Below are 27,633 nucleotides of genomic sequence, written 5' to 3' on the forward strand. Positions count from 1 at the left end.
GAGGTGCACGTCTTCAACACAGTGTCATTGCGTTGGACGAAGGTGACGGTGACACCTGGATGAGAAGAATGTCCTCTTGAGGTTTCCTTCGAGTACAACTGTACCACAGTGGTGCTTATAGATCATGTTCTTCGGCACAGCTTCTTGCAGAAAGACGCTGGCGTCATAATGATTCAGCCTTTACCTACAATGGAGAGCTGTACATACTTGGTTGGTCGGTTTTGGGCCAAGGCTTAAATCATCTGTGGAGATTCAACTCAGAGACCTTCTCCTGGAAGAAGGTCGTGCCCAAGTGGAAAGGCGGGTCTGGGTCGCAAATGTACTGCCGCGTGGTGGGAGATCAGGTCATCTTCTTTGGAGCATACGACACACCCGATAAACTGCACATCTTAGACTTAAGTCCTAGTCTGAAGACGTTATGCAAGCTAGAAGTTATTCGCTACGGTGTGGAGCAGTCAGACCTTCCACATGACATCAGGTGGGAACTGGCAGCCATGACAAGACGATAAAAGAGCACAAAGAATAACAAAACAGGTAAGTGTGGGGAACTGGAAGTAATGGCAACCATCAGCGTGTTTCAGTGGATGTTGAAGATCTGTCTGTCTGTCTGTCTGTCTGTCTGTCTGCGCACGCGCATGCGTGCATGAGTCTTGAGGCGTAAAATGAGTTTGAAATGGATAGGGCTAAACTAAAGGCCTGTCAGACAAGAAGCATTTAAGCATCGCAGCTAAATGGTATTCTTTGTGTAGGTGTGTATTCAGGATGTATGCATGCATGCATGCGCGTGCGTGTGCGTGTGTGTGAGCGTGTGCGTGTGTGCTTTCCTCAAACTCTACCTCTATTACTGGCCATGCTGCGCTGTAGAATCTGCTCCACCCTCATCGCCATATCAGACATGTTCTGTGCTATGGCCTGGATCCTCTCCACTAGACCCACAGGCTGCATCCTGATCTCACACACACACACACACACACACACACACACACACACACACACACACACACACACACACACACACACACACACACACACACACACACACACACACACACACACACACACACACACGTTTGTCACTGCATTGATAATTCTAGCCCCCATTGACATTAAATCTGTGCAGTTTCAAACAGGTAGACTTCACAGAATGTTTTGGAATCAAGCCTCTAACAGAATGAGGGACTTTATTTATTCCAGCCCTGGACTTCCCTCCTACAGCATTTGACCTGTTTTTATTTTAGTTTTGTCGTGTTTTTCTTCCCGAACACGAGTACGTTCAAAGAAGTGGAGGACATGCTAATTGTGCGGAACTCGGTTGGAGCGTGAAATAGAAAAAACTCTTAAACATTGTCAGACACACTTTATTTGTCGGGATAAAAAAAGGTTATAAAGGCTAAAGGTTATAAAAAAAATCACACCCAGTGTGAAGTGGGCGGTGTGGTCATCACAGTTGTCATCATAGTGATGGAAGCTCACTTCCAAAAAATGATTTTTGGAAGTGCATAATCCTATTTATAGGTTATTAATGTCATCATGTGTCTCGCTAGCCAATCACAGTGCTGAATAGAGTCAGCCAATAGAGTCAGCCAATCACAGTACAGGAAAGTGGGCCAAGTGGGCCAATCACAGTGCAGGAAACTAATACTAATGAGGTGTCCCAACCCCACTTATAGGGGCGGCTACACCGCCCAACAAGACCAGGGGACCTGGTTCTGCCAGACCCAGAATAAGTACTTTATAAGATCAGAGCACTAGTCACGGCTAAGCCGGACTTCACATGACGTGTCAGCCTGTGTCTATGCCCATGTATGGACGAAAGGGGGACAGACTTTTATGGCTGAGAGTAAAGGGAAAAGGGGGCATGCCCATGTATGGAGAAAACAGGTACAAAGCCTCATGTAGGCCGACCCCTTGGGTCGGGCAATGAGCCCAAATAAAAAATGTTCACCTTGCTCTGTGGCCAAGGTTTGAAAAAACACACAACAAAGTCCACATTGCAGCATATTGGGGGGATTGTATACAGTGAATTAGTCAGAATACCTAATGGTAAGGGATTTCTCAGTGGAGTACTAAACCCCAAATCCCATACATATCAGAAGCACTCAAAAGGCAGCATATCCCAAACTTCAAGTCAACAGAGGAAACAAAGTACTCACATTTCCACTTATTGTCTCCGCCAGGCCAAAAAGCATGGCGAGAGAGTATGTTTTTCACCCTGTCTGTCCGTCCGTCCGTCCGTGTGTGTGTGTGTGTGTCCGTGTCCGTGTGTGTGTCCGTCTGTGAACAGCTAATCTCCAACACCGTTGACTTGATCGCAGCGAAACTGTGCACACACACTCCCTGGGTGCCAATTCAGAACCTTTGGCCCACATTTTTCACATAGGCCTGTTATAGCGCCACCAGGAGGTCGCTTTTTCAAAAACACATTTTTTGACAGCACTCCTACAGATTTTGTCCAAACATCACGCAAATCGGTACACAGTATCTCTATAGTCATTAAACGAAACCGGTACTTCAGATTTTTCATATTCCATCCTGATTGGCTAAAAATGGCTTCCAAAGTTTGTAGGAGTGCTCCGTTTTGAACAAAATGCCTCAAATCATGATCACAGCATGCAATTTCCCTGAAATTCTGCTCGCACATTCCCACTATGCAGAGGAAGAAATGCCACTTCAATTTTTTTAAATCAGCCTCATGGTGGCGCTATAACAGGCCGATTCGTGTTTTTACCTATAACTGCACCGATCTGTATAAAACATTTTCACATCTGCCTTTTATAGCGCCACCAAGAGGCCGACTTATGGAAAACATTTTTTTTTAATGTTACTCCTTCCCATTTTATCCAAATTTCACGCAAATCGGTACACATGATCTCTATAGTCATGTGATCAAGACGGATCTGTTAGATTTTTCATATTCCATCCTGATTGGCTAAGATTAACATCTAAAGTTTGCAGTAGTGCCTTGTTTGGAACAAAATGCCGCAAATCATGAACGCAGTGTCTGATTGCTGTGAAACCTTCCACGCACATTCACACTATGTTGAGGAACAAAAACGCCACCAGCAGGTCAAATTTAGCAAAACACATTTTTAGAACAAAATGCCTCAAATCATGAATGCAGTGTCCGATTGCCGTGCACGGCCTAGGAAGAAATGGCACCCTTTTCACATTGGCCTATTATAGTGCCACCAGGAGGCCAAAATAACCTACCTGACCTGGCGGAGACCTGTGCTCCGAGGAGCAATTTTTCTAGTATTATTTGGCACCATCAATAGACGTAACGCTTACGCCGTTGGGTTCTCAACCTGTGGACCGGAGCCCACTGATGGGGAAAATAGCAGATTCGGCAAGCTCACAACGTGTCGCACTGCGACGCGTTGTGAGCTTGTCGATCTGCTATTTTCAGCAAAATCTTTCCCCACAATAACATAAAATACACTAGCATAGAGCCCTGAGGGACTCCACTCAACCATATGGGTGGTTAAGTGGGATGGTGAAGTGGTCAGATGGGTGGGCCGCGAACGCTTTCGTGATTTTCAAGTGTGCCCCAAAACGCGCACGTCAAAAGTAAACATGGAAATAGTTTTCATATAATAAATGAAAACGTCCCATTTTTTTCACTCTACACAATATCTTTTCTGAAGCGACCCGTTGTCAGCTTGTAGTTCGGCTATTTTTGGTGAATGTTTCCCCCCAGAATAGGGATGCAAGGGCTCAAGTGGTTAAAGTACTGGACTGGTCTGGGCAGCCGAGTCCAACTCAGACTTACACAAAATCGCCATGAGCATCATTGCACTTCCTGTCTCTTTGTTACTGTGGATCATGCATTTTCATGTCTGAAGCTGACTCTTTCTTTCCCCATTGAGTTCACCATTGTATGACAAGATTCAAAAGATCTATTCCTATGTAGGTCAAAACATTACGTTCCTTCCCTTTGTAGTAGGCTGACAAGTGAGAGAATCAGGTGAACTTAAGAAGAATCCAAGGCACTCCGTTCAGTTTTAAAAAGCCTTTATTTTGTCATGGCTTATTTGGCAAAGTTAAAAGCGCAGGTGACCAGAGCGTTTCGGCTCAGGGGCCTTCATAAGGGTCCATTAGGTTTGAATAAACAATATGGACTGTAGGCTGCCTCTTTATCATTGATTTTCAGTGTTTCTGTATTTTATTTTAATGATAAAGCCACAGAGTAATGTGACAGCTACCTTGTGCTGCTAATAAGAAGTGCAAACACATTCTTCTTAATTTCTGTGATTATAAGCAATGGAATGTTTGAAAGAGCTAATGTTAGCATTAAAATTAAGCCCATTTGCATCTAAATGTACAAACAGAGACATGCTAGAATGCATAATCTGAGTGGTATTTTCAGCAAACAACTTCAAAGGCATGTTTTGGGGACCTCAGAGACCTAATTAACTTTTTGAAAAGGAGTATTATATGTGACCTTCAACTGTTTTAAGGCCCCTATGTATTTGAATATGTAGTCATGCCACCTACAGTAATTCATAATCCACCCTCCTTAGCTGTGGTAAAGCAGTAGTTCTCAAAACGTTTTGTGCCAAGGACCCCCAAATTGATATATGTTTGGCCGCGGACCCCCTTCTGATTTTTTTTTGTGCCAGGGACCCCCAGAAGAGAAGATTTGTGTTAAAAAAAATCTAATGTATGCAAAATATTCCAATACTACTCAAGATTTGTAAAACAGATTGTATATCTGCTATTTTTTTGCCAAATTTAACTGGGGACCCCCTGGAACCCCCCCAAGGACCCCTGGGGGTCCCCAGACCCCACTTTGAGAACCACTGGGCTACAGTATTAGCCAACTATACGCATGTTGACAATGGGTGCTTGGCTAAAAGTCCTTAACAATAAAAAGGGAGAACCCGCACGGCCAACTAACTAGTAAAGACGTCTTTATTTGAAAAGGTTTGACAATGTTTAGATCCGGTGTGGATCATCTTCAGGTAATTTGACTTTTTTTCTTTGTATGATAAATTGTGTCAAACATGTTTTTGATAAAGAAAAAGGCATTAAATGATGTGTCTGATCCAACAGTTCCCAGAATCCACTGCAAAGGCTTGGTTCTCAAGCAGTTCTTGAGGACTGCCGAGTTTTTGCTGTCCGTGCAACTACAGTACACCACCTTGGTGTGTGGCTTTCAATTTGCTGCTTCAGCGATACAGAGAGCATTGAGGGACTGATCATTACTCCTTCTGATAGAGACATGGAGATGAGGTTTAAAAATACTGGAGTATACATTATGTTTAATATCGTCACTGTCGGACAAAAACCTTGTATGTTACTTTTCAGGAAATTGGAAAAAGGACCTGTGTTCCAATGTATCCAATGCAGTTACTATTCATAAGCTCTTATTACAGGGATATTTCACTTTCAAACATGTTTGGGGTCATTTTAACATCTACTCAGGCAGTGAGCACCCTAGACAGTTTTTAAGTTGCTTGATTCAGTATTTAGATATTTGATATTCATTTTACCAGACACGCCCCCTTCCTATACAAACCCATTGTAACTCCAAACTCCATTTTAATCATGATAGATTCATCGAAAACACCCGTCCTTCGTTCTGGTGACTGATATTGTCCTTCTAATGCGTGAGGGGATGTGTTTCTTCAAATCACTTTTTTCATTCATTTTTTATATTTGTTTGGGAAAATGAAAAATAAATAAAAAATAAAATAAATAACATTTTGGAAAAAAAAACTATTGAAAAAACATGGTCCCCTCACTCACGTATTAGGAGGGCAGTATGAGTCACCAGAACCGAGGATTTCGATGAATCTATCAATGTTAAAATGGAGTTTGAAGTTACCATGGGTTTGTATAGGAAGGGTGCGTGACGTGTCTGATAAAATGAATATCAAACATCTGAATCAAGCAACTTAAAAACTGTCCGGGCTGCTCACACAAGTAATTCAAAAGACCCCATCACAAGTAATTCAAAAGACCCAAACATGTTTGAAAGTGAAATATCCCTTTAATACTTTTAATTGGTTAAAGGTAGGGTAAGTGATTTTCTTTGGTTAAAATAAGTGTTAAATAGCTCTATATTCTGATAGTACACATTGCTATAGAGTGTTTGTTCAGTACAGGGAGTCTCCATGTCTCTCCAGCTCTTTATAAAACAGAAAATGCATTTTCGTTTCAGTTTCAGTTTAATTTCCAATTTTATCCAATCAGGATAGAGAACTCAATCAGGATATAGATTAAACAAGTGAAATGGAAGTGATGACACTAAGAAATGAGCAGACAAAATTGGAACTGGAACACTATAAAAATGAAGCTTAAAAATGGGTCCTTTCTCCTGATTGGCTGAGATTTTGACACCTACCGGAAAATGTATTTTCTGTTTATTAAAGAGCTGGAGAGACGGGGAGACTCCTGTTACTGAACAGTTTTAACCAAAAAATATCACTTACCCTACCTTTAAATATGTATAAACCCCACAAGTAGACTTAGCCACTTTCAACCTGGCGTCCCTATTTTGGGCATGTCATTAACATTTTCAAAAAAGAAGCTTGTAGATCAGCTTTTTTCACTACTTTTGCACACTGTCCTACAGCAAAGTAAACAATAGGGCATTGATTCATGAAAAAAACATAAAAAGAAGAAATATGGAGATGCAAGGTTTCTGCCCAACAGCGACGATATAATCCTTAATTTAACTACAGTTGTTGTTGTGCCCTGGAGGAAAGTAGTACTCATACTTCCTACTCTTTGAGCCAGCATGTCACCCGGCGTTGATGTCAATGCACTCATGTGTTTGTTTGAATAAAACCTTGGAGCATAAAACTGATAAAAGTGAGTTGTGAGCCCTATTTTTGTTTCAGTATCACTGAGCTCAGCACCAAAGAACGGAGGATGTGCGTTATTTGTTTTTCTGAATGCACTCATGTGTACATTAGGGGTGTGCCGATACACTAATTTCACCAAACGATACGATACGATATTTGGCTCACAACTTCGATACGATTTCGATACGATACGATACGCACTTTTTTTTATTATGAAAAATATATGGGGGAGAAAAAAAGCAAATGCAAACAAATAATTCTGTTTTTGCATTATTCAGATATGCGAACTTGTAGCTTTTCAGCTACAATAGCCGTTTTGAATCCAAATAGGGCAATAGTGTGACACCTGACCCGAAAAAACAACAACATGTTGTCACCCTTTTCACCTCGGGGCTGTTTGCATACCTGATTATTATTTTGTTTTTGTTTTTTTAACGATTTTTTTTTCTTTCAAAACGATAACATATCGTCACGAAAACGTATCGCGATATATCGCGGGACGATATATCGGCACACCCCTAGTGTACATACACACGCATGCACGCACGCACGCATGCACGCACGCACGCACGCACACACGCACACACGCACACACACACACACACACACACACACACACACACACTGTCTGTGTCTAGGCTCAATCCAGCAGCTAGACTTACTAAACGTGTTTTATCACCTAGCTGAGGCATGAACGAAGCCAAGAATTATTCATAGTGGACGTTTTATCATCATTAAATTGGCTTTAAAAGCATTTGCTCTTTTTTGCCATAATGTTTCATATTTAGGTCCGTAAGAGGCCTATTGTACCCTTGTTAGACACACAACTTAATGTTATTGCATAGGGCACTGGCCACACTAAATTCAGCTCTAGGAACATAATGTCATACAGTGGAACCATAATGGTAAAAAGTATTAGCCAGAACACGATAAACAAGACCATGCACTAGTAGAAATAGGAGCCACACCTAGTGAGAGGTGGGATTTCTACTCTAAACCGTTCTGGTCGTTCTATAGTAAACATTAGCCAAAACCATCCATCAAGCTTTCATTTTCTGCAGCTGGAAGCAGATACATAGGTGGCGGCCAACAACGTCATAACTGCCCAATATTGACTTTATTACATTTTGTTCGATTATATTATGGGCACTTATTATGGCTATTGCAAAGGAGGCAGTGGCTGTCGAGGAAACCTGAAGGTTCCCAGTCTGATCCCCTGGCTCCTCCTGGCTCCTCCCACTGAGCAAGTTGGCGACTTGTAGGGGTGCAACCGTTAATCGAACAAATTGATTTAACAGATTATAAAAATAATCGATAATCGAAATTTTATAAGGTAATCAATGAATAATCTTTCCCTATTTTGGGCATATTATCAGTATAAGTGAAAAGCATTTTTTTTATTTTTAAGTAACTATTTTTGCACAAAACCGTTGTTAAGTGGTTAATCTAATCATATATATATATATATATATATATATATATATATATATATATATATATATATATAACAAAATAAAACTCTACTATACCATTAATCAAAAAAGTAATCGATACAATAATCATTAAGAAAATAATCAATAGTTGCAGCCCTACTTACTGACTTGTATGGTTGTTCCCACTGTTGGTGTGTGAATGTGCATGTGAATGGCTGAATGTAGAAGCACATTGTAAAGATGCCATAGAAATGTAGACCATTTATAGAAATGTTCAAAGGTAGCTTCTATGGCTTGGAGGGTTCTTAAGAGGAGATTTTTAAGTGAAGTGTGAGGAAGAGGGCCAGAGGCGGTGTAAGCGTAGGAACAGTGATGTCCAAGAGAGCAAAAAACAGAGGTGTCAGAAACTGCTGCAAGAGGGAGACATTCCTCTCAAACCCTGAGCTAGTGTGTGTGCGCGAGAAAAGGGTCTGTTGTCATGGAGACCACAGATCACACTGCTCCGGGGTGGTACAGTATAGCTTTGACTTGTCCGGCAGGAGTGGCACCCCCGCCCTCGCTAAATTTTTTCCCCTATCTTCTGCTATAGACTGGTTCATCCAGTAAAGGCTCTGTTATGCTTAGTTAAAGAAACTAGTCGATCTACAAGCTCAGAACGCGACACACACGCAAGTATAAAATCAGCCTTAAACTGTCAATGGAACATTTTGGTGTCAAGAGTGTATATTAATTTATCATTCTCACTGGATTAACACTGGATTACATGAATAGGATTTCTGTCCACAACATTGGCACCTCTCCACAGGGGTGCCCCAGGGCTCTGCACACGGCCCTCTCCTTTTCCATACACTAAATCCCTCGGCTCTGTCATCAAATCTCACAATTTCACATGATGTTCGGCTATTGACGACCCTAAAGGGTAATTCAGAACGCTGCAAAGTTCCAATGCTTAAATTGCATTAGAATTGCATTAGAATGCTTAATGCCATCAAGGCTATTTTTGGCTCACGCCACCGCTGTACAATGATGTATAAATCAGGCTTAAAACTGTTTTGTCTCGTCACAAATATTTGGTCTTGATCTAGGCTTTAGGAAATATGTCTTCTCTCATCCTGGAATCCAGGCTCATTAAAATGTACCATGCCACCAAAAAGAATGCATTTTGAGAAAAATCTTAGAAAAAGCCCTAGAAATTCTTCTTACGTAACCTCTTCACAGAAACAGGTGGATCCTAGTATATATTTGTTCACTTCAGCATCTGTGGAGTCATGGCATTTTGCTTTTCCCACAGAGGCTTAGATCAGGTCTTTGTATAAACCCCATGTCATTTCTACACAAGCCTGCTGCAGGTCTCTACTTCTACTGACCAGGCAGCAAGTGCACTATTTCCAGCCCAAACAACAACTTCTGCTTTCCAACAGCTGTATGCAATGAAAAGCCTAGAGGGCTACAAAGAAAACATTCTCTCTCATGTCAAAGCTGTGGTTCACAGTAAAGGGTGATTCATACTTAGTTGGTGTCCGCTGGTGTCACATACTGAAAATAGCAGATCTACAAGATCAAAACAGGTCACTGCAAATGTTGTGAGCCTGTATATCTGCTATTTTCGGTGCGCAACATGCCGCTTATTAGTATAAGTATAAATCAGGCATAACATACTCTTCAGCCAATGTGTGCTCAACAATTAGCTCATGGTTAGTGTAAAGGATTTGATTCATTGATTAATTGATTGACATCTTGATTGACAAAAATGCATAATACAGCTTATTGTCTCCGCCTGAGAGTATGTTTTGCACCCTGTCTGTCCGTCTGTGTGTCCGTGTGTCCTTCTGTCTGTGGACAGCTAATCTCCGGCACTGTTGCCTTGATCGCAGCGAAACTGTGCACACACACTCCCTGGATGCCAATTTAGAACCTCTTCACATGGGCCTGTTATAGCGCCACCAGGAGGCCACTTTTTGCAACAAAAACATTTTGACAGTAGGCCTACTCCTACAGATTTTGTCCAAACATTACACAAATCGGTACACAGTATCTCTATAGTCATTAAACAAACAGATTTTTGGGCGGTGTAGCCGCCCCTATAAGTGGGGTTGGGACACCTCATTAGTACACCCTTCGCTGTACTGTGATTGGCTCATAATTAGTACACCCCTAGTATTAGTACATCCTTCGCTGTACTGTGATTGGCTCATAATTAGTAAGTACACCCCTAGCATTAGTACACCCCTAGCTGTACTGTGATTGGCTGACTCTATTGGCTGACTCTATTCAGCACTGTGATTGGCTAGCGAGACACATGATGAAATTAATAGCCTATAAATAGGACTATGCACTTAAAAAAAAACACTTTTTTTTAAAGTGAGCTTCCATCTGTCACAGTCTGACCTAGGAGTGGGTGTGGGTGTGTCTGGATCAGTGTGACCACCTGCATACACTCACCTCCAATCATGCCCACAGTATTTAAGGCCCAGCCTCTCTGCAGGCCTTTGCCAGATTGTCTTGTTTTCAAGCTGTCAAGCACTGCCTAGTTTTCAAGCCAAGTTTTTGCTGTTTTTCTGATCTCTGCTTTGTCCCCTAGACCTCGTTTTTGCCCAGTCCCTGCCTGTACCTTCGCCCTCGTTGACTGCCCCCCCTGGATTCGACCCCCGCTTTCCACTGTTTATTCCTTGCCTGCCCCTTGCCTGCCTTGGAAGTTTTTTGTGAATAAAGCCTGTTTTCAGTGCCTTCTGTGTCTGCATTCTGAGTCCTTCCATGTGCGCCTGACATTACAATCTGGCCATTATGGACTCAGCAGACCTGAAGGCCCTGCAGGCGGCAGTGAATGAACATGGAGCCTTGCTGGGAAATCAACAACAGGGAATACAGAAGATTGACCAAAACCTGACCACTTTGGCTAATTCTTTCCATGCACTCAATACTCAATTGCAACAGCTGAGTGTGCAGGCTTCCTCTGCTGCATCCGTCCCCGCCCCTTTTAGTCAGCCTGACGCTCCTCAGCCTGCTGCCAGAGAACCCAGACTGCCCCCACCTCAACCTTACAACGGTGAGCCCGGAACCTGTCGTTCCTTTTTGTCCCAATGTTCATTGATTTTAGAGCTACAGGCCTCAGCTTTCCCTACACAGCGTTCACGTGTGGCCTATATAATCACCTTACTCACTGGCAAGGCTCGGGAGTGGGGAACAGCCATATGGGATTCTGATGACCCTATTTGTGGTAACTACAGGGACTTTACCAGTGAAATGAAGGAGGTTTTTGACCGCTCTGTTTCGGGCAGGGATGCTGCCAGACAGTTGCTACAGCTCAAGCAAGGCAGCAGGTCCGTTTTTGACTATGCCATTGATTTCCGTACCCTGGCTGCCTCGTGTGCGTGGGGAGACACCGCCTTGTCTGATGCCTTCTTGAGTGGTCTGTCAGATGCTGTTAAGGATGAACTGGTGTCACATGAGCTGCCGACTGGATTCCATGAGTTGGTGAAGCTGTCCGGCAGGATCGACGCTCGACTCAGGGAGCGGCGCTATGAGAGGGGTTTGTTCCGCCCTCGCCCACAGCCCACCACTGCTTCTCCGCCTCTCCAGGAGGCAGCCCCCCCTCCAGAGCCTATGCAGGTCGATCGTGCCAAGCTGTCCCCCGAGGAGCGCATTCGTCGCCGCCAGGAGAATGCCTGTTTCTACTGTGGCCAGATGGGTCATTTTAGCCTCAAGTGTCCACTAAAAGGCGACGCCCATCATTAGAAGCAGGGCTTCTGGTGGGCACTGCTCAAGGTAATTACCCTGCCAAACGTTCTTTATTACCCATTATGCTGTTGCTGTCTGATGGTACTCACCCCCTCACAGCTCTCATAGATTCCGGGGCAGATGAAAGTTTCATCTGTGCGGCCACAGCCCGTCAGTTGAAAATTCCTGTGCTTCCCCTGAAGCAGCCCTTATTGACTAGTGCCATTAATGGACGGAGTCTCATGCGTATCACTCATGTCACAGAGCCCGTTGGGGTGCGAGTTTCCGGTAATCATTCCGAACGCTTATCTTTTCACGTAATGGATAACCCTCATGTCCCCATTGTCCTAGGCTTTCCCTGGCTGTCGGTCCACAACCCTCATGTTAACTGGGCTGATAGCACAATTATGAGTTGGAGTCAGTTTTGCCACTCTCACTGCCTAACCTCAGCTGCCATTTCTCTCTCTCTGGAGCAAGACAGGACTGAGGAATTCCCCGATTTGTCCTCTGTCCCTCCTGAGTACCTGGACTTAAAGACTGTTTTTAGTAAGTCCCGTGCTGTTTCCCTGCCGCCTCACAGGCCATATGACTGTTCGATTGACCTCCTGGAAGGAGCCATGCCCCCCAAGGGGCGCCTTTATTCCCTCTCACCTGCAGAGACTGAGGCGATGAACAAGTACATCTCGGAATCCCTGGCCGCAGGCATCATCCGCCCATCGTCCTCCCCTGCTGGTGCTGGCTTCTTTTTCGTTGGCAAGAAGGACGGTTCCCTAAGGCCATGCATCGATTACAGAGGTTTGAATGATGTCACTGTCAAGAATCGTTACCCTTTGCCACTCATGTCTACAGCCTTTGAACTATTACAGGGTGCACATGTCTTTACTAAACTTGACCTACGCAATGCCTATCACCTTGTGAGGATAAGAGAGGGAGATGAGTGGAAAACTGCTTTTAACACATCCACAGGGCATTATGAATATCTAGTTTTACCTTTTGGTTTGACTAATGCTCCTGCTGTTTTTCAGGCCCTAGTCAATGACGTGCTGAGAGACATGGTCAACCGCTTTGTTTTTGTTTACTTGGATGACATATTAATTTTTTCTCCCTCTCTTAAGGAGCACAGACACCATGTCAGGCAGGTTCTCCAACGACTCCTGGAGAACCGTCTCTTTGTAAAGGCAGAGAAGTGCGAGTTCCACCAGAGCACAGTGTCATTTTTGGGGTTCATTGTGAGCTCCGGCCAACTTCACGTAGATCCCTCCAAGGTAAAAGCAGTCACTGATTGGCCCAGGCCAGCCACAAGGCGTGATCTCCAAGGTTTTTTAGGTTTTGCCAATTTTTATCGCAAGTTTGTACGCAACTACAGTACTGTTGCTGCCCCACTCACAGCTTTGACCTCGTCTAAGATACCTTTCCGCTGGAATCCTCAGGCAGAGGATGCCTTTTCCAAACTCAAGTATTGTTTCACCACTGTACCTGTCCTAACTGTCCCTGATCCCTCTCTGCAGTTTGTTGTGGAGGTTGACGCCTCAGAGACCGGAGTCGGTGGTGTGCTGTCCCAGAGATCCCCCAAGGACAATAGACTGCACCCCTGTGCCTACTTCTCTCATCGTCTGTCTCCTGCTGAGCGCAACTACACCATAGGAGATCGTGAACTGCTGGCAGTGGTGCTAGCTTTAGAAGAGTGGCGACACTGCCTTGAGGGAGGGACCTTGCCCTTCTTTGTCTGGACTGATCACAAAAACCTTGAGTATATCAAGACGGCTAAACGCCTTAATTCCCGCCAAGCTCGATGGTCTCTGTTTTTTTCACGTTTCAATTTCACCCTGTCATATCGCCCAGGTTCCAAAAATACTAAGCCAGATGCCCTGTCCAGGATCTATTCTCCAGAGAAGGAGTCTTTGGCCCCCGAGCCTATTCTGCCTCCTGAGCTGATAGTTGGGGCTGCATTCTTTGACGTTGAGTCTCAGGTTCTGAGGGCCCAGAGTCAGGAACCCGGCCCAGGTAATGGTCCTCCTAGTTGCTTGTTTGTCCCCGCATCTGTTCGTTCAGAGGTGTTGACCTGGGGACATGGCTCCAGGCTAGTGTGTCACCCGGGGGTGGACCGGACACTGGCCTTCATTAAGCGGCGCTTCTGGTGGCCATCCATGAAGGAGGATGTGAAGCAGTTTGTGGCAGCCTGTGAGACGTGTGCCCAGAACAAGCACAGCAACAGACCCCCGGCTGGCCTTCTAAGACCCCTTCCTGTTCCCCGCCGACCCTGGTCCCACATAGCCCTTGATTTTGTTACTGGTCTGCCCATGTCCGAAGGTAACACATGCATACTTACCGTAGTTGACAGGTTCTCCAAAGCAGTTCATTTTATTCCCTTGACAAAGTTGCCCACAGCCAAGGGGACGGCAGAACTGCTAATCACTCATGTTTTTAAGCTTCATGGTTTACCCCAGGATATAGTTTCCGACAGGGGCCCGCAGTTCTCTGCTCAATTCTGGAGGGCATTTTGCAAGCTCATTGGCGCTTCTGCCAGCCTGTCTTCTGGTTATCATCCCCAGACCAATGGCCAGACGGAGAGAGCCAACCAGAGCCTGGAGGTGGCCCTTCGGTGCATGACCTCTTCCAACACCACATCCTGGAGTAAGATGCTTCCCTGGGTTGAATATGCACATAACTCACTCCCCACTACAGCTACTGGCCTTTCCCCTTTCCAGTGTTGCCTAGGCTACCAGCCTCCACTGTTTCCTGCACAGGAGGAGGAAGTGGCAGTCCCCTCAGCCCAGGCTTTTGTTCAGCAATGTCGGCGAACCTGGAGACGGGCTCGAGCCCGTCTGTTGCAGTCGGTGGCCTACTTCAAGAAGCACGCTGACAGACGCCGCTCAACAGCACCCCGCTACAAGGTTGGACAGAAGGTCTGGCTTTCCTCCAGGAATCTACCTCTGAAGGTCCTGTCTCGTAAGTTAGCACCCAGGTTTGTTGGGCCTTTTCCCATTACCAAACTCATCAATACCTCTGCTGTAAGACTTAAGCTGCCTCGGCCCATGCAACGTGTTCACCCTGCCTTTCATGTTTCCCAAGTCAAGCCTGTTGTACTCAGCCCTCTCTCCCCTCCCTCCAAGCCCCCTCCGCCTCCCAGGGTCATCGATGGTGGAGAGGTGTTTACGGTCAGGAGGTTATTGAAAGTTCGCCGCAGGGGCAGGGGCTTCCAGTACCTTGCTGACTGGGAGGGTTTTGGACCTGAGGAGCGGAGTTGGATTCCGTCCAGGTTTGTCGTGGATCCCTCCCTCATCAGTGACTTTCGCCGTGACAACCCCGGTGCCTTGGATGGGACGCCAGGAGGCGTCCGTAGAGGGAGGGGTACTGTCACAGTCTGACCTAGGAGTGGGTGTGGGTGTGTCTGGATCAGTGTGACCACCTGCATACACTCACCTCCAATCATGCCCACAGTATTTAAGGCCCAGCCTCTCTGCAGGCCTTTGCCAGATTGTCTTGTTTTCAAGCTGTCAAGCACTGCCTAGTTTTCAAGCCAAGTTTTTGCTGTTTTTCTGATCTCTGCTTTGTCCCCTAGACCTCGTTTTTGCCCAGTCCCTGCCTGTACCTTCGCCCTCGTTGACTGCCCCCCCTGGATTCGACCCCCGCTTTCCACTGTTTATTCCTTGCCTGCCCCTTGCCTGCCTTGGAAGTTTTTTGTGAATAAAGCCTGTTTTCAGTGCCTTCTGTGTCTGCATTCTGAGTCCTTCCATGTGCGCCTGACACCATCACTGTGATGACCACTGTGATGACCACACCGCCCACTTCACACTGGGTGTGATTTTTCATATTCCATTGGCTTATTGGCTAAGAATGGCTTCCAAAGTTTGTAGGACTGCTCCGTTTTGAACAAAATGCCTCAAATCATGAACACAGCATGCAATTTTTGTGAATTTTTTCACGCACATTCTCACTAGGCCGAGGAAGAAATTCCACTTTTTTAAATCAGCCTTATGGTGGCGCTATAACAGGCCGATTCGTGTTTTTACCTATAACTGCACCGATCTGTGTAAAACTTGTTGTGCACTCCCTAGAGACCAAGGAAACATCTTTGATCTGCATTTTTCCCATCTGCCTTTTATAGCGCTACCAGGAGGCCGACTTATGTAAAACACATTTTTGAATATTACTCCTTCAGATTTTATCCAAATTTCACGCAAATCGGTACACATGATCTCTATAGTCATGTAATCAAGACGAATCTGTTTGATTTTTCACACTCCATCCTGATTGGCTAAGATTGACATCTAAAGTTTGCAGTGGCCCGTTTTGAACAAAATGCGGCACATCATGAACGCAGCGTCCGATTGCGGTGAAATTTGCACGCACATTTGCACTACGTTGAGGAACAAATGCCACCCTTTCAACATTGCCCTATTATAGCGCCACCAGGAGGCCGAAAAAGTATATTACTCCTACAAATGTTGTCCAAATATCACGCAAATCGGTACATATTATCTCTTTAGTCAAGTGATCAAGATGGATCTGTCCGATCCGTCCGATTTTTCACATTCCAGCCTGATTGGCAAATTCCGAACATTGCTGGCCCACTAACCTACCTGCCCTGACGGAGACCTGTGCTCCGAGGAGCACTTTAATAGTTTTCATTGTGTTCCTTTGAGAGGACCACAATGAGGATTAGTGACATGCACATATAGTGCAGGTGTGTAGCCTACCTGTCCAGTGCGGAACTGAGTTCGTCCAGCCTGTGGGAGTCGGTGGTGTTGCCGAGTTTAGATAGTGCATCCATCCTCTTCATAATCACCTCCAGCATATCACTGATTTTCCTCAGTACCCCGCGAGACTCTGGCCCACCAAGTACTAAAATAAAAACACACACACACAGTATTACAAATATACAGTCGTCATCACAATATAGGCCACAGAGGTAAAAAAAACAGCAAAGAAGATAAAACTAAAAACAAATATGTGAAAGGGTAAGAAATAAACCTGTTGAGAAAGCAACTAATCTTTATTTTGAAAGTGAAAATTATCCCATTGAAAATGTTAAAAAATATGAAAAAACTGCAAAAGGTTGCATCTGAAAAGCATCAGCCCTGTCTCTCTAGTAGAAACGTGTGGAGAAAGCAAGTAATCCTTATTTTGAATGTGAACTTTGTCCCCTTGAAAATGTTAAATATATAAACAACTGCCCACGGTTACATTTCAAAACCACCCGTTTATATTTCAGTTCACTGTACCTCTAGACATCAACATTCTGGTGTCTCTTATTTCTTGACCTTCATTGCTAAAGTAATGACTCACAGGGTGCCAGCACTCAACACAAACAGGAAAGGGACAAATGAGTCAAATGGGGACAGTGCTGCTGTTTTTATTGTTGCTGCCTTCTCCGCTGGCTCCAATTACTCTAAATTTGCTGGGAGAAATTGTGAATGTGTGTTGTTACCAGTGTATATTTTTTTTAGACTTTTATTGATCCCTGTGGGGACATTTGTCACCTACATTTGAGGACTATTATGAGCAGTGGGCAGCCCCATAGCAGCACCTGGGGAACAGTTAGAACACTTCAACACAGCACGAGGAGAAGCCGGAGATCAAACCCGCTGCTCTACAGTATCTCCTAAGCCAACTGCCACACCAAATGTAAAAATCTTTGCCACCTGTACCAAGTCAAAGCCACACAGAAAGCTTAACGATCCTGTAAAGCAAAATAAATATGACACAATATGTATTCCGAGTTTGACACACCACAGAGTAATGTGTAACCAACAGACCAAATTTGAATGTTGAAAAAAATCTAAAATGATGTTTCAAAATGGATGAAATACAATGCAATATTTTTCTGGCCTCTCTGCCTCGGACTGTAAGGGCGTGTCCAATGTACAGTATCTGAAGCCGCACCCATTCACAGAAGAATCTTTCGCCACGGTTTCGTCCAAAGAGGGTCTCGTCCTAACGTCGCCTCACCAGACTTTCCTCCGCGGAAGAGAACGGACGGCCCCCACCTATTCAATTCAATGAAGTTGCTTGCTCGCTCGTGTTTGTTTGTTTGCTTGTATGTGTGTGTATGTGTGCGCCACGCCCATTCACGGAAGAGGTCTCATTCGAATCATAGAAAAATGTATGCGCCAAATAGTTTCATTGGAAATGTGCAGCCATACATGTTTGAGCCACCAGAACCAGAGGAACCAGAAGAGATTGAGAAACCTCAAACTCAACCTCAGCTCTCCGTCACAATGGCGCTTCACAAAATCAATCCACCTCTTCTTCATTTCCTTTGGAAACGCGAACAGTGAAATGGAACTGCTCTGGTGAGCCTGGCATCCAGGCAAAACGCGTTTGCGCCAAGGAGCCATGATGATGGACTAAATTAGCAAAAGCTATAAACTAACAAAACTGTGTTTCAAAAAGCAAGTACTGCAGACTAGCTGTAGGGACTCAAGAGTGGGGGGAGGGGAAGAGCAACACAGGCTAGCTAGACCACTGCGCTCTGGGGCATGCATGAGGGGCGGAGCTTCTGCACCTGAATAACTGACTTGATGTACAGTATGATAGTACAGTAGGCTCATTAAATATTACAGTATCACTGTGGTGCGTCATCAAGTGATATTTTATTCCCTCCCAGAATATCCTACCCCAGATATTCAAAAGACTTAAGCGGTCTTGTAAAGGTTGACCAAGCGGCCAAGGCTCCAAAAATGAACAAGTTCAGAATTTGCAGATCGTTGAGTTTTATTTCTCTCACACCTCCGGAAAACAGTCCAATATGCAGCAGGTAGATAGAGAAAAATAAATAAGACGTGGAAAAATAGACTTACAAAAATTATAGAATTACTTAAAGCAGAACTAAAGACAACAAACCATACAGTGACTGCACAACAAGGCTATCCCTTAACTAAGGGCACGGGTAGCTCTGTCTCACGGCTGTTAACGCTTTGCTTGCCAAGTTCAACTAACTGACTGTCACTTGCAGCCTCCCTTAAATAGGGAGTGGATCCTACCACAAGCACAGAAACAATTAACCTTAAAGTGAGCTTATCTACAAGCTTACAACTATCTGCTGAATAAATAACCTCCCACATAAATAGATGTTGTACCTTAAACTAAACACCATTTTGGGTTTGCATTTACTTCAAAAAGACATAGAAATACTTTGCTCATTAACATTGTCAAACACCCCTCCTCCTGTACAGTACATGGCACGTTCCACCCCTTCTTAAACCCAATTGACTAGCCTGCTCTGTTTAGGCAGTTACCAGTCAGATTCAGAGGGTGCCAGTACTGCAGAGGAAAGACCAGGTGACAAACAAACATTTCAGATCAGTTCCAATAAACAGTGTTTAAATAAACAAAGTTTGAACCCCTGAAGTCTGTCATTTCTACATTGAATACAGGCAAAAATCATATGCTACAAATAGTCCCTTCCCTCTTAGTGTGTCTATTTATTTCTACTTGAATTTCCCTATGGGAATCAAAAGAGGAATCTAAGTATCTGTCTATCTCATCTCTTTATATGCTATCTATGTATGTAGGTGGTGGCGTCGGCTGCTGAGGCGGCGTCGGTGTTCAACGAATTCCATGCCAGTAGTATCGGTGGTCACTGTGGTGTGGAGAAAACACACCACGCAGTGATCCACCGATACTACTGGCCTGGAATGGAGGCTGACATCCGCAAATGGGTAAGTTGGAGGGGTCAAGGGTCATCCAAATGTGTATATATCATTTGTACATGCAGGCCTATTTATGCAGGGCCTACTTAGGAAAACAATGGCAAATTGAAGCATTCATTAAATTCACACACTTGTGTGATTGTATATCCCCTTCACTTACTGTTTGTGCTTGACCAAAGGCCTGTGATATAAATTAATGTGCATATCATTTGACTTAAGATCAAGGAGTGCCCTGGGTGCCAAAAAAAGCAGGGTAGCTTAAAGGACAAAACCCAGTATCAACCAATAACGGTGAGTGTTTTGCAATTGAATATCCCATGCATCTAAATGTGCAAAGATAGGCTACCAGCAATCATACAGATGTCTAATTGGTTTCTTTTTTAATCACCTTTTTTTCAGGTCAAGGAGCCGTTAACTTGTGGGGATTGACCTCATGTGCGTAATGGTAAATTATTTTACAAAATGGACGGAGGCCTACCCACTGAGGTCAAAACATGCAGGGGCGGTATCAAAGTGCATCATAGACTTTGTTTACCGGCATGGGGCCCCGCAAAGGCTCCTTTCGGATCAGGGAATCCAGGGAATTCCGTAAATCAGGTACAACACTCATCAAACATTACAAATTATATTGTTATTTAATTTTTTATGTTGGGGATGGGGCTCGTACCATTGATCTGAATTGTGTTCATTTAATTGTTTTTATTATTATTGTTTCCATTTAAAAACATTTCTTAATTGCTTTTATACTTTTATGCAATGTAGCACTTTGAGATTTGTGTCAAATTGTGTTCCAAATCTATTATTAATGGAATTTATAGGTGAATTCTCGGCTCTGTGAGGCCCTCAACATCAAAAGGAGTTTTTCGGCGCCCTACCACCCCGCAGACTAACGGAAAAAACAAATGGGACCATCCAGAAGTAAGTTGCATACTGCCAAATTGACCGTACACAACATGAATGCTGTAGACTACATTAAATGCATCTGAATGTCTGCTATAATGTTATGTACTGTGAACATTTTCAGGTCGCTGAAAGCCCTGTGTCAAGATCATCCCAACCAGTGGGACAGGTACCTTCCAGCTGCCTTGTTCGCACTAAGGACGAAAGGTATCCCTCAGAAATCCATGTGGATTATGACGTAAGTGGATCCATTTGTTGGGGGGGGGGGGGGGGGCAGTAAATTAGTAGACTGCCCCAACGCTCCTGATTTCGTGTATAGAGGGGCGGGTGTATAGAGCCGGCGAGAGATTGCGGCTGATCCCATTGGTTCACCGATCTGTCCGTCAACCCCCGCCCCGTTAACACAACATTACGAGCGACGCCCACTGCACTCTGGTTGGTTGGGAAATGAAACACTTCCTCATACCGAGTACACCGACGGGCTGGGCCAGGCTTTTATTTTTTAGCAAAACTAAACAATAAAAGCCTGGAGATCGAGGCTAGTAAATTAGTAGCAGAGCACCAAATCAGTTTAACCCCCTTTATACATTACTACAGGGGTCTTCAACAGGGGGTCCGGGACCCCTAGGGGGTCCTCAGAGTTACTACAGGGGGTCCGCCAAATCTTTGTGTGATAAGATTATTTTTTTTTACCTTAACCACTTGAACCCTAACATCCCTTTTCTGAGGAGAACTTTAGCCAAAAATAGCAGATCTACAAGCTCACAACGCCTCACGCTGCGAGGCGTTGTGAGCTTGTAGATCTGCTATTTTTGGCAAAGAGGTATAGGAGTAGAGGGAAAAAAGAGCAGACCAAGTAAACAAAAAAGGTTTAATCTGAAACACAATTTTAACCAATATGTAGTGGGGGTCCCTGCTTCATCTATCTCTCAGCTAGGGGGTCCTTGGCCTGAAAACGTTGAAGACCCCTGCATTACTACATACATTACTACACATTGGCTATTTGAAAATAGCCAATCTACAGTCTCACAACGCAGAGCGACACGATGTGAGCTTGTAGATCTGCTATTTCCCAAAATGTATGCCAAACGCATATTGATTTGGGGGTCCTTGACATGAATACATGAAATTGAAAACCACTACTGTCAATAACCCCACCTGGTGTTTTTGTACCTTAGGTGACACCAGAAGATATGGAAGGCCTATTGCGGGTCGGAGGAGGTCTGTGAGGGGCTGAGGTCTGTGAGGGGCTGAAAAAGCAGACTCTTAAGTGCCAATATCTCGGTTTCCAAGCCACTTAGAAGGTCAATCTTGGTGTCAAAATATATGTTTTTGGGGTCAAGGAATTCAATAAAGCTATTGGGAATATCAGCAAGTGACTATTCCTGCCATGATTTGGACATTTGGTTAATTCTGGCAATATATCGCTTTGGATAAAAGCGTCTGCTAAATGACTGTAATGTAATGTATATCTACACAACTTTGTATGCCTCGGCTAGATTATGCACAACATAGAACTCACTGCCTCTCTTCAGATGCCCAACACCAAGACCAAACAGGCAGGGCAGATCTCACTGTGGAAGGATGATGTGGTGGCACACTTCTCCTGATTATATATGTGATTATATATAGCCATGCAACACAGAGAGGGGGACATGAGCACCTTCTTTAAGCATGAAAACCATCCATGCCCTCCCTCTCTGTCTGACAGAGGGAAACTACGGCTGGGAAATATGTCAGAAGAGGCAAGGTATACGACGGAAGGTGGCTGTGAAAGGACAAGCTGCCGGGGAATTGGTCTGATTTCTTGTGTGACCCTATGAACAAGCAGGAGCTCTTTACTTTATTCTCCGGAAAGATTGCATTAACTGCCTGGCCAGAGGGCAAGCTGGTCTTCATTACATCTGGCATCACAGTGGTCAGCACAGACACCAGCCACTCCATGCTGCCATGTAACCATGAAGAAGCCGACACCAGGATACGGATTCACCTGCTTGATGCCCTGGAGCATGGCTGTTCTACCTGCTTGGTACTCATGTATGTATCCATACAGATGTTGTTATCCTCATCACCAAGTTTCATGCCAAAGTATCTATCTACAGACATCTGGGTCGCTTTTGGCACTGGCAAGACCTACACCTATCTTCATAAATACCATCTGCCATGCTCTGGCCAAAGTTTACAGCACTTCCAATCTTCCACTTTTACACAGGCTGTGACACATAAGCATTCTGCGGGGAAGGGAAGAAGCCAGTATGATTGGCTTGGAATTCATACCCTGTCGTCACCCAGGCCTTAAACTGCATGGTAGCAAATCCATACACTTTTGTGACCAAAGATAACCAATACATTCAACTTCTTTAAAACAAGTGATTTGGAATTTGTCAATGAAGCACCGGGTAGCTCAGTCAGTAGAGCGCTCGCCTTTCGACCACAAGGTCATGGGTTCGATCCCGGGCACCATCAACTCACCATATAATCTCTCAAGAACAGCTTCTGCACTGCGTTGGAATCTGTCGGGGAGGTTCGTCATAACGAGTGCGCATTCAGATCAGGAAGTAGGCCGCGCTTTACCCAATCACATGTAGTGGGCGGGATTCACATGTCCGTCGATCTTTCCCCCTCGAAACAAACCGAAACTAATTTAACAATAGCGTCCGCGGAGCAGACAAAACCACGGAAATATATTCACATTTTAACTTACTCTTTCATCATAGAAACAAGTGGGCTTATAACCAAAACGATCCATGTTCTCTGGGAGAAGTGGTGTTAGTGTTCCGTGTAGAAATATTGTTAGTGGGAATGAAAACATAGTCGCACCAACCGGAAGTGATGCGCTGAAGGCGCATCACAAACACCGGTTTCCTTGTGCTCTGGTGTTACGTTATCGTCCGCCCAGAGCCAACAGACATAGAACAAACAGCAGAGGGCGCTGTTTTTCATTTTCAGTTGGCGATGGGTTCCCAGATTGCTCACCATATAAGTAGCACGGCCTGGGTGCAGCAAGTCTTGCAGTAAGTACTGGGAGCTGATGGTAGGTGTGGTACTTCGACTCCACCTCAGCAATCAATCCCTTCCCTCTTAGTGTGTCTATGTATAGGGCACGGGCTGCCCCGTGACAGGTCTTATTTCACAATGCTGTAAAATAAAGTATTTTCAGCCATGACTATTTTACATGTATGTCAATAAACAAATAGCTTAATTCACTTTACAGCCACTTTAAGTCATCTTATTGGACTCAAGGTGGAGGTTTAACCATCCTAGAGGTGAAACTAACAGAGATATGAGTCTTTTATTCCATCAGTTATTGGCTTTTTACACAAAATGGGTGTGTGATGCTATCTGTGGGTGTGATTTCTTCCAGGCTGTTTCTTCTGATGGTTCTGGTGACAAATGACAACAACAATGACATCGGTGCTGCTAACTGTGTACGTTTATGTATGCATGTCTATATTTTATGTATTCAATGTATAAAAAATGTTGGGCTGTTGCAAGCCAAATTGCCCCTTGGGGACATTAAAGCTTTACCCTTACTCATTTCACCCAAGTCATAGTGAATCAGAAAAGGGCTCAATTTACAGTATGCTTCATCACAACTGTGTTGCTCAACAAAAAGTATGCATTTCCATCAGAATAAATGTCCTTACAGTTGAAAATATATAATTGTTATGCGATTAATTATAAACTGCTGCTAGGGACCACATTAAAACAGCCAGTAGCTCCACCAAGGTCAACGTGGGTCTGCTACAGTGCACGGGTGTCATGCTTCAGAACACTGTATTGCTTTTCTGTAGTGACAGTGAGCTCTAAACAGCACAACGAGGGTGCTTATTAACAAAACATCATCCGAGTCAAAGAGCGCAATTAAGGAAATCTTCATATAATTTACAATTACAATTTAGGCATTTTAGCAGACACTCTGATCCAGAATCATGTAGAAAGATCGGAGTAAATGGCATGAACCCTAGTTAACAAACGACAGGATAAAAGGTCATGTAAATATAGTGCAACGAAAACAATTAACTAAGTGCTACAAAGCAACTAGTAAAAATCAAACCTATAGCATCTATCAAAACAACATAGTATCAAAATAACATTCTTACATTTGTGGTAAACAAACAGTATTTCTACGGTATTACCCTTGGAGCTGCTTTGTGGACTGAACCATTGGTAGCAGCCAACATTAGCAACAAAACATTCTGGGGGACTGTGAGTGAAATAAAGCATCACCTCTCTGTGTTCCTTCATCAATCGCATTAAGCTTCTAGAAACTGCATTGCGCAGACTCACATTCCTCCCCCCCACAGTCATAGTTCATTTGTCACTGTCTGAGAGAAAGTCACCTTTATCAGAAAAGAAAGACAGAAGAAACAAAGAAGAAACCAATTCAGAACCCAGTGCTTAATCAAGGGAAAACATCCCTGATTAGGGCAAAATCGATCTGTCTGTGCAGGTGACCTAGTACCTACTCCTCCTATTGTGTGTATAAAGGTGTGCGTGTGTGTGCGCATAAGAGGTTAGGAGAGGACACTTAAGTACTCTGCATTGAGTGCACACAGGGCTTATGAATGGAGGTTGTCGTGGAACACTGCATCTCATCGTGGAACACTGCATCTCAAAAGCTTACTGCAGACAGATATCTCCAAATCACTTTGTTTTTAGCCATGCACCTTTACATTTAATTCTCCCTCATCCATGTAACATCACCTCAGTCACCGCTTGTGTCTTCAATTCAACTGGTCTCCAGAGCACCCGCTCTCCGTCTGAATAAATCAAAGCTAGACACCTTCCCCAGTCAGACATAAAGACAGCACCAAGCTGAGCGGAATAATTGGAATAATAATGATATTGTATAAAGTAAGGACACATAACTAAAACGTACTGTACCTGCACTGCCTGTCAGTGTGGCCTATGGATATTGTCCAATAAAACTCATCAGAAGTATCCGTTTTTCAAATCCCTCCAAAAACGAAACTATTTACAACTGTATGTGCAAACAATCATTGGCCAGAATACATGTTTATGGATTTTGCCAAGATCGGCAGCTTGAAGGAGATGGACTCAGAGTGCCTGCCAAGTTGTGGAGATGCTCTCTCTATTGTATCTGCTGCATTGGACACAAACACAGCCTCAAGGCAGAGGCTACATGTGGGAAGAAGAACACACATTTCTTCTCAATAACATTTCTCTCACATGCTGTGCTCATAAATCACCATTACCGGGAGCTAACTCAGTTCCTACACAGCACAATTTTAGAACTGTGCTTTATATATGTTTGCAATCAACCGTTCATCAGCCATTCCCTTGGGACACGTTGGCTAATGCATTTTTCACAGGCAGGCGGGAGTCCGGCATGCTGACAGTATTGCAGCAAGGGCTGATACTATCTATGTGCTAATGTGGAGCTGCGTATGTGTCATTCCTCATCTGCTGGTTAATAAAGGGCCCATTTAACAACAGCTAATCTCCTTTAACAACGCTCATTTCGGAAGTGCCACTGCACAATCGATTTTATGAACAAATTCCAATTAGATGACCATTTGTACTGTAGCCTGCATGCGTGCAGAGCACAGTGTTACCCAGCCGTCCATAAACAGCTGGCACTGCGAGGGACTTACTGGCTGTATATGTTTCTATTGCAAAGAACGTCACAGTAAAGGAAATCAGGAATTATGAGTGACAGCCTCCTCTTTAAAATGACACTCAAATTTCTGCATGAATGCACACTTGACTAGATACGGATCTCTTACGCACTGGTTTTGATGGCTGGAAATGAGAAGCCCTTCTTTGCAGAGCGAATCCATTTTTCAACAATCTGTCTAACAACTGCCATACAGCTTTTCATTATTCACCACAGTCAATTCATTCATTTTAGGCATCTGACTGATATGATTGACAGAGTATTGTCTTTCAGTGAGCTCACATGCTGTATTCACAGGACATGAGACGCTGACTTATGCCATCCTGAGTGACCTCATCCAAACAGAGCTTTGTTGATTCCTTCTAAGACACATCAGATTATTCATGAACGCAGTAATGGCTCCCGTACTGTAAATCAAATGATGATACAAGGTCCTGCAGCAATAATACGTTTTATTGATTATCCTGGTCAGGTTTTTGACATAATATTAATCCGACTGAAGAGTCCCTCTCACCTTGAAGCACATCAGGAGGTGATACAGTAATATTTATATCAAAATCATGTACATTGTATGACATAAAGATAGAGACAGGCAACCCCTAACACAGGGACAAGGACTAAATGACCCAGGAAAAATAAATATTCTAGCATCATGGAAATGTCATTCAGAATCGATCCTAAAAGAGCACAGACAAGTGCACTAATCCTCTGAACACAGTGATCCAGACATACGTCGAGAGTACACACGACACTACAGCACTGTAACTCATGTGTGACAGGTTGTGGCTTTTATTGCCAGACGGTTCCTGGCACAGCTGCAGAGGCAAAGCTCCCCCCGCCGCGTGTCGTGCCACACTGGATCTGATTCTGCTCCCGCCACAAGCGCCCGCATCCGTGTGATGTATTTATTACCTGGATGAAAAATCACCCAATTTGTTAAACAGCAGGGGCACGTGCCTTGGACTGATGAAGTGAATCCATTACTTCCATGTGAGACAAAATCAATGTATGCCAAAGGAGCGTTCATGTCAGAGAAAGAGTCAGAGAGAGAGAGAGAGAGAGAGAGGGAAAAAAGGAGAGCTGGTAGGGGATGAGAGGAGCTACTGTACCATGTCTGACCCAACAACATTTGGGGACCTAACAGCACTGCTTATTCAGTCATTCAAACATGCAAAAGAAGCCCTTTTCAACATCTCCCACAGGTGATGTGCAGGTGTTGAAGAGGACCTGCTGTCTTCACAGCATGGGGGAAGCATTGCATCGTTACAGCATAATGGAGCATTTTGTTTGCAATTGCAAACAATGCTGGGCTGAGAGATGTTTTTTAGTTTGATTGAAATGCCTTTAAGGCCATTTCCTGTTGTCTGCAAGACTGCAACAAGCCTAACATCATACACCGCTTTTTTTAGTTTATCTTGAACTATTTCAAAAGCAGTGTTCCTCACACACCGTGGGTCAGTACCTGAGCATAGGTTGAG

At 44.1% G+C, this 27,633-nt stretch overlaps 1 protein-coding gene across 1 annotated transcript in view; it reads right to left on the reverse strand.

The window, feature by feature from the left end:
• Positions 1 to 27,633, reverse strand: part of mgat5b (alpha-1,6-mannosylglycoprotein 6-beta-N-acetylglucosaminyltransferase B) — a gene marked incomplete at both ends in the record, with an annotated part of 96,388 nt that overhangs the window by 56,850 nt on the left and 11,905 nt on the right. Inside the window, 2 exons of the mRNA XM_080446358.1 lie at positions 837 to 946; positions 16,660 to 16,804. Coding sequence (XP_080302484.1) covers positions 837 to 946; positions 16,660 to 16,804 — 255 coding nt within the window. The remainder of the gene's footprint in view (positions 1 to 836; positions 947 to 16,659; positions 16,805 to 27,633) is intronic.

This window comes from Gymnoscopelus braueri (genome assembly GCF_963280865.1).
Source record: "Gymnoscopelus braueri genome assembly, chromosome: 13".
Classification (NCBI taxonomy): Eukaryota; Metazoa; Chordata; class Actinopteri; order Myctophiformes; family Myctophidae; genus Gymnoscopelus; species Gymnoscopelus braueri.